This window comes from Cyprinodon variegatus, unplaced genomic scaffold (assembly GCF_000732505.1).
Source record: "Cyprinodon variegatus isolate N-32 unplaced genomic scaffold, C_variegatus-1.0 Scaffold128, whole genome shotgun sequence".
NCBI lineage: Eukaryota > Metazoa > Chordata > Actinopteri > Cyprinodontiformes > Cyprinodontidae > Cyprinodon > Cyprinodon variegatus.
The window spans coordinates 1,403,412-1,411,853 of record NW_015150581.1 but is presented as its reverse complement, the minus strand read 5'-3'; the positions used below and the strand labels follow the sequence as shown (position 1 = coordinate 1,411,853).

The 8,442-nt window shown below is 34.1% G+C and overlaps 1 protein-coding gene across 1 annotated transcript; it reads left to right on the top strand.

Moving 5' to 3' along the window:
- The first annotated feature begins 822 nt into the window (after window positions 1-822).
- Window positions 823-6,531, top strand: tmem9b (TMEM9 domain family member B). The gene is made up of 5 exons (XM_015375949.1): window positions 823-1,034; window positions 1,607-1,698; window positions 1,790-1,898; window positions 3,144-3,281; window positions 5,496-6,531. The coding sequence occupies exons 1-5, from the start codon at window positions 960-962 to the stop codon at window positions 5,649-5,651; spliced, it is 570 nt and encodes a 189-aa protein (XP_015231435.1). The 5' UTR covers window positions 823-959; the 3' UTR covers window positions 5,652-6,531.
- The last annotated feature ends 1,911 nt before the right edge of the window (window positions 6,532-8,442 follow it).

Below are 8,442 nucleotides of genomic sequence, written 5' to 3'. Positions count from 1 at the left end.
TTTAACTCTTTCAGACTTGGACAAGAAATACGATATAAAATTTGGGTTTGATACAAAAGGAAACAAAGTACTAGTAAAGCGTTCCCTAATTTTTGAGTTTTTTGGTTTATTATCTGTGATACTGTGTCCACTAATCAGAAGTCCAGGCAGCACAGGGGTTCTGTGAACAGGGTTCTCATAAAAACCTTTAGCTGTGCATAAAATATTTGGGGTTAATAGCTCTAATAATTTTTTGAAATTCATTTCTGGTTATCTGCGAGTTATATTTAATTCTAAAGTCTTCATAAGACATAATCCCTCCATTATTTAACAAATGCATCACAGACCAAACACCTTGTTCTAGCCAATTACGTGCAAAGTTTGATCTATTATTCCCTTTTATGTAACTGAAATTCCAGAAGGGAGTATTGTGTGGGCTGTAGTTATGTTTATAGATTAATCTCCAATATAATAAAACCTGCTGGTGAAAGAAGGAAAGTTTAACGGGTAGTTTTTTTTTTTCTTTTACATCAAAGTCACATCTAAGAAGAAAACTAATCCCGCCTAGGTTTGAAAATATTTCACTTGGAATATTGAACCAGAATTGATTTTGAATTATTAAAAAAACCGAAGCCAATTAATTTTCAAAGTGCCATTCATGCTGTCAAATTCAATAGCTTGTACCTATACCTTTTTTATATAGTGAGTTTTTTTTCTCCAAATAAAGTAAAAATGCATCCTGTTGATAGATTTGATTGCTGAACGTCTTCCGGATGTTTGTTAAAACCAGAAATGGACATTTCCATTTAGCCCCGCCTCCTGTCAGGTCACATGACTGAATGCGGAAGTAGAGTCAGCTGACTGTGTTTTAGCTCGATGGCTAAAGGCTTCGATTTTTAGGCTGTCGTTCCTGGACGAACACTGGAAACAGCTTACTGACTGACAGTTTTTAATGAGAGTACCATAGTGACTGGACCGAAATGATGAAATTCCTGTTGGGCGTCGAGGCTCTCTGTTTGGCGAGTTTTGTGCTGCTCACTGAGGTTTCAGCGAAGGTAAAGCTGCTAGCTGGCTAGCTGCTAACTAGCTAGAGACAGAAATGGTGATGTTGGCATACTGAGACAAAAATCTGTTTCCTGTAAAATTCCTTCCCTCTGTTTGCAAAATATTAAGTTGTGGGATTAAGTTGGCTCAAATATGTAGTTAGGGTTTTATGCTTTTCTGTTGACAACAATATAGTAATAGAACTAACAAAGAAATAGTTCGTATTATAAAACAGTAAAATAAACATTATTGAGAACATTACTATTAAAAAAAGTTAGTTTAATTCTCCATAAATTAAACACAATACAATACAACAGCAACACATATATTACAAAATAAAAAATACAGAAATATTTATTGATTTCTTAATTTTTGGGGGTTTTTAAGATTTAAATATTTTCCTCAATCAAAGATCAATTGTATAAAGTTGTAAACTTAATGTAAACTGAATTAGATGTCCCTTTTGTTTTCATTCAAGACAAAACAGGAAGTTGGCAGCAAAACCAAATGACAGGAGGTGAAAAATGTTAAGCCCTAAAGATTAAATAGTTACTGATGTAAACTTTTTTTTTTCTCTCCACAGAATTCAGAAGACATCCGTTGTAAATGTATATGTCCACCTTATAAAGAAGTAGAAGGACATATCTACAAACAAAATGTCTCCCTCAAAGACTGGTGAGTTTAGAAACCTAACTTCCTCCCTCTGATACAAGCTTTTTTTTTTATTTCTGTTAATAATAATCTAATATTGCTGTTCTCTCATTAGTAATTGTCTCCATGTGGTGGAACCGATGCCGGTGGAAGGCAAAGACGTTGAAGCCTACTGTTTGCGCTGTGAGTGTAAATATGAAGAAAGAAGCTCTGGGACTATTAAGGTCAGTTCAGTTTCCATAAATGCTCAGAAAGAAACATTTTTGTGTTTGTATTCATGCAGTTGTTGTGTCCTAATCTGATTTGGGATTAAAAGTTTCCATTGAGTCTCATGGTTTGGATAAATCATTTAATATCTTGTTTTTAGCACTCAATAAGAGGAAAATTGCTTGAATCACTTTTCTGATAAAAAATAAAAAAAATTGCATTTACTTTTGGTTAAAGATTCTAGCTCTGTTGGTTAGCTGTCAGTAGGTTCAAGGTTCAATTCCTAGGAGTGGAGTTTTGGGGAAAAGGTGGCCTGTTCTCCGCGCAGATTTGTCGATTCCTTCCAGTTTTAATTTTATGAAACCTTCATTAAACAGGATAAAAGACCCATTTAGATTAAGACCTCTTTCACAATGTTGACCTGGTCCAGAAAGGCAGAAGCAGAAATCACAGTGGACAAAATGAATTGACAAAAATGACAAAACAACCTATGAGAAAATGTATTAAGTGCGAGCAATTTCACTTATAATATTCAGGAATCATTACATTAAAGATATTTAATCTTAAAATGGTATCAACTGAAGATTTAAAACACAGGCTCTTTCTTTCTGCTTTGTTCAGCACTTTGATTTCTTTACACAGTACAAACAAAAACCAAACAACTTTGGTGTAATAGGCCAATTTAATGACCCTTAGGATAAAGTGTGCATGTCTACAACTTTATATCCTTTATGTATTTGTTCACCCTGTGACAGACTGGTGACCTGTCCTATCTCTCCCACACATTGACTGCTGGAGATATGCAGCAGCTCCAGTTTGACCTTCCAAGACTGAGGCACATGCAAAAATTAAAATCCTAAATAAAAAGAATGTCTTAATGAGTATTGGGAAAAAAAAAAAACAAACAAAAAAAGATAACAATGTAGACTGTTGAATTACAAAGTTCAGTTTTGCTCTTTGATTAAAATATTATTTTAATTGGTGTATTGCTGATATCCTTTCATTAGTTTGGTGCCTTATTCTGTCTCACCTCACTGAGACTTGTGTTTAAAGTTTCTTGTCTGTGGTATTTTTTTATACCTTTTCTCATAAAATGTTTTCTAAGAGATGTGATGCTGCAGAATTATTTTGGTGCCTTATGACCAATTTGTGTCCCCTCATAAGGGATAAATGACTGTAATCAACATTTTTATCCTTAAGTAATTGCTATTTGTTGTACATTTTCTCACTGAGTAAATCCACGCCCTGATTTTCCTTTTTAGTTTACCATCATCCTTTACCTCTCTATTTTGGGCCTGCTTCTGCTCTACATGGTCTACCTGACCCTCCTGGAGCCCATGTTGAAAAGGCGGCTGTTTGGACACTCTCAGCTTATTCAAAGTGATGACGATGTCGTCGGGGTATGTTCGGCTTTAAAGTGTTATATTACTCCCTCTTTGAACTCTGTCAGTATCATCAGGCTCTTTATGTGTAAGCAAATGGCTGAAAAACATCACATGATATGCTTTCATCCTGGGTAAAAATTAACAACGTGATAACTGCTCTCTCTATTTGGGGGGGAAAAAAACCTCTTGGAAATATGACCCTGGGTACTAAGTGAGTCCAAAGCAATCTTAACAGATGTTTCAAGCAGCGACTTTGCAATACATTAGCAACCAGAATCAGCTGCAAAAACTGCTCAGAAAGGAAGCTCTCACACAGGCATTACAACGCATTAGTATTTAGCATTAATATAATAAAGTAGGGAAAATTGCACAGAAAACATGCCTATGTAGACTCCTGTCTATATAAGTAATACAACAACATCTTTAAAATGAGTTATTTATCCTTGATGGGATTGTTATTAACATTTTTCTTCAGGCTTTTCTAAATGTCTTTAAAGTTTCCTTTAGTATTTTGGGTTACAATTGGAATTTTTTTGTTGCTGTTGTTTTAAACCAATTTATATCTTATAGTTTTATTTCTTTGACTATTAGAAAAACTGAATAAAACTATTTTTACAAACAGAAAATAGTATTAGACCTCCCTTTCTATTAATCTACGTTTACTTGATTTTGTGGCTTCTTTACTAATAAATAACTAGAAGACAACTGGACTGAGTGCTACAGGGTTTCATTAGTATATGTATTGGAGGTATAGTTGCTTTATTTTAGCTGCTATAGGACAATGCGCCTAATGGATTAAATTTAACTTCCAGTAAAAGTCAGGCATGCTGGCAGTAGATGCTAACGCAACATGACTAATGCTTCCAGGGTCAGAATCAGATTAGAATTGATCCTGTGTTCTATTGAGGTATTCTAGTTTCTGTTACTGCTTGAATATGTGGAAAAGAAGGAAAAACACATGGTGTAATCACCCTCAAGGAAGGTTGGCTTTTACTGCGTCCTGCAATTAGAGCCCTGGCACACATAAAACAAACCAAACATAAAAGAAACTGTGATCTTGTTTCAGAAGTTCGTTTTATTTCATATAAAAAATAAAAGAAATTAGGTGCTCAAAGAGAGGGAAAAAAAAGTAATCAATTTGACCTTCTTTGGTGTGGCTGAGTGTTTAGTTATTAACAGAGCAAAGAGGTTGCAGCCTTTCCCTGAGGCTGGAGGTGGAGCTTCTGCTGCTTTTTGATCACGATGTGATTGAATAGAGTTCATTCAAGGGGCCTCTCATTAAAACCTTAATATTTACCTGAACAGAATTTAGTTCAAAGTTTTTTGTTTTTATTCTGAACAAAAATTTGTTGTACATCTTTTCATTTACTATAATAAACAGGACTATAGTAGAACTACTGCAACATTCGCTGTAGAAAAGGAAGGTTTATTTATATTTAATATTTCAGTACAAGTATATTTGAAAGTGCTGGACATGAGAAGAAACAGAAAAGTTAATTGCAGTGGCATAAAATAAAATAAACAATTACAGAGAAAAATATGAGCCGTTAAAATATGATTATGTGAAAAAATGAAAGGAAAAGTTGGACTGAAAACTTAAATACTGTTTAAATAGATCAGACAAGGGCCACTCTGAACAAATGTGCTTTTAATCTTGATTTAAAGTGTTTTATGGATTTTACAGTGTTTTGGGGGTTTGCTCTAGATCAGTTGATCATAAGAGATAAAAGCTGCTTCTCCATGTTCTCCACAAAAGCAGGTCTATAAAATAATTTGAAGCTAAGCCATTCAGTGATTGATCAAAAAAAAAAAAAAAAAATGTTAAAGACAAAGTCACTGTAAGGACTTTAGCACTCAGTGATGTTCTTTCTTAGTTTTAGTGAGGATGCAGGGAGCAGCATTCTGGATCAGTTGCAGCTGTAATAATTTCTACTAAAGATGAACACATGAATTAGTTTTCCAAGATCCTACAGAAACAATAGTGCTTCACAGGAATAAAAAAAAAAAAAAAAAAAATATATATATATATATATATATATATATATATATATATATATATATATATATATATATATATATACATATGAATGAACAGCAAAAAACTGTTTTTATCTGTTGTACATTTGCTCATTTTTATGTTAATAGGGTTTTTCTTTTTTTCACAGTGTAGATATATATATTTTTAAGAACAGTGCATTTTCTAATCAGCTCGCCTTTCTTTGTGTTCAGGACCAGCAGCCGTTTTCCAATGCACACAGTGTCTTGTCCCGTTCACACTCTCGACCCAACATGCTGAACAAAGTGGAGCATGCCCAGCAGCGCTGGAGGAGGCAGGTCCAGGAACAGAGAAAGTCTGTATTTGACCGCCATGTGGTTCTTAGTTAAACAGTTGTCCGAGCTGTTGGTGGAGAGGAGACCGGAAGAAAACAACATTTACGAAGAAAATAAAACACTGTGAGAGACCCACTTTAATTTGGTCATACTCTTTATTTATGGTTTAGTTTTTGTAGGTGAACATGGTACAAAATTCTTGATCTGTGAGGCTAAGGTTACCAGAAACACTTGTTTAGTCTATGGGAAAAGATTATAATGACTTTAATTTTGCACAATACTCAAATGAATAAGAATGCGACTATTCTGCAGCTTAAACATTTTCAAGATGGAGTTTCATCTCTTAAACACTCCAGTCTTTCCAGTTTACAAATTAAATGGCAACAACTGGATCAGTCAGTGGTCAGTATTTATGCCGTACGAACATGATGTAAAGCAGCTCATCTCATTTAAGCACAGAAGTGTGAAACATGAGTTTGTCATCTCTCTCTGGAAAAGCATGTTTTATAAAAGCTCTTTTTCTAAATACGTCCACCCTTTTGTCCTACCACTTGTTTAAATGTCTTACAAATAGTGAAATGTTTTACATGAAAATTGACGTTTAATGAAGCTCTGCAGAAATCAAAAGCGATTTGGCTAACATAGCTGTGTTACTGATTCTGACCCTCTCTGACTGTGTAACATATTTACTGTATAGTCTTTGATATATATTGTGATTGGTTAGGAATCAGCTCCTTAATGAAGTCCTCTAATAGACAGTGTGGATGTGGAAGATTTCAGTTACTCTGAGCTCATTGAAGTTTATTTTTTATAAAGTTTGGGTGGCCTGTATAGTCCTCAAGGTGGATAAACCACCACTAGAAGGAGACCTGTGAAAGTGTTCTTAACTATTGTTTATGTGTAATCTTTGACTCTTAAATAAATTTGTGAAATATCTGACTCTATTTCTTTTTTTTTGTATCTGCTCGTTTTTAATTGTCAGGAGCTTCAAACTATAGGAGTATTTGACAGTTCTTTATTTTTTCGCTTGTGATGATTTAGTAGTCCAGGACATGTTTCCTACAGAAAGTACCAGGAAAAAAAAATATCTGAACATCTGCTTTGCAAGAGAGAGGACAAAAACACTACATTTCTAAGCCTAAATTTTTTTTTCCTCATTAGAAGTTGATTAAAAGTGCTGTTCTACCGATCAAAATTCACATCCAGTTTGGGCTCCCCTGGCAACAGGGGCCCTCAATAGCCTGGCTCCCTAAGAGATGCAAGGTGAGTGAGCAATGTGAGTTAGTTTAGAAAGGGATCAGGCTGTCCAGAATTAGCATTTCTTTAATTTGATATTAATGATTTGATCCACTTCCCTCAAAACATCTTTTTTTATGAAATGGGGGATTTTAACCGAAATGAGACTACTGAATGCTGTTTTAACCACATGAATGATTTTGGTGTTAGAATGCAGAAATAAAGAATTTTATGTTCTAAGAACAAATGACAAACATACATTTTTAAATGCTTTATTTTGTAAACTTTAATTTCAATTTAATAGTAAAAACTACGTGTTGATCTTTGTTATTAAGTCTCCAGTTTGATCTGGAACTTTAGATGTGAACTCATGAAATCTTGTTTGGAGAAGATACATTTTTTTAGCGAGCTGATGGGATCACAGTTTCTCAGGTTTGCTTTTTTCCACTGTGAGAGAATGACCACAGGTTAAGTACCGGTAGCTAGGATCTGGGGATATTTCTTGCCATGGGTCCAAGATTTTTTTTTCTTAAGGACAGTTTTATCCCATCTTTAATTAGCAGCAGAGTTCTTGGACTGGATGGACTCTTATATTTAGTATCAGGATGCTTTAAAATTAGCACAACAGAGGGCACTTCATAGTTCTCTATTGTCTTTAGACAACTTCCTACAACCATGGGGGACTCACTCATCTGAGAAAGTACTTTAGCACTTTGTTCAGTTGCCCAACCTTGTACTTCCTGCAGAATTTTGTAGGCTTAACATTTCATGTTAACCGGAACACAGTGTTCAAATTTTTCCTTTTAAAATAAACTACAAAATAATGCTATATTGCTCTGTACAAAAGTAATAGAATAGAATAGCATTTTGTGCTTTTCCCAAAATAATAATGATTACTTATTGTCTTAGACTGTGAATTTGACTCATGTAATTTTTTTCTGACATAATTTACACATACAAATAAAAAAAAAATAAAAAGATCCTCACCTCTTACTATAAAAGATAGTTTTTCTCAGGGTTCTGCTTTTCTCCTATTCTGTGTTCTTACATAATATAGGTAATTATTTCATATCATCCAATTGGAGCACTTTAGCCACAGCATGCTCGTCATTTCCAGATATTTGTGTGCAGAGCTTTTAGTTTCCACAAAATGTTGGCCCATGAATGCTCTTTATCCAGGTCACATGTTTCTACTTCACTCCAGCCTTTTGAAACATGAAAAAATCCTCTTTTGATGATGTCTTATACCTATCTGTTTATAATCTTTTTTTGTTTATTTGTTTGTAATTACAGCAGGTACCAGGCATTTGCAAACTAAGCTGCTGAAAGGACCCCCAAACCCCCAATCTGATGAGTGCTGCCAGTTTCACCATAGATAATACATTCTACATTCTCTAAAATGTACATTTAAATGTAAAGAAAATGAAAAATATGTTCGTAAAAGGGCAAAAAATTAGTTTTCTTTGTGTATCCTCTTATAATCTGATGCTATATTAGTTTGATCCTTTCTTTGTATAAAGAAAGTATAATACATATCAAAAAATAATTAGTAGTTATCTATTTTTTTTATTTAATCTTAGTCATTTAAAGTTGGTTGTCTCTCCCAGAT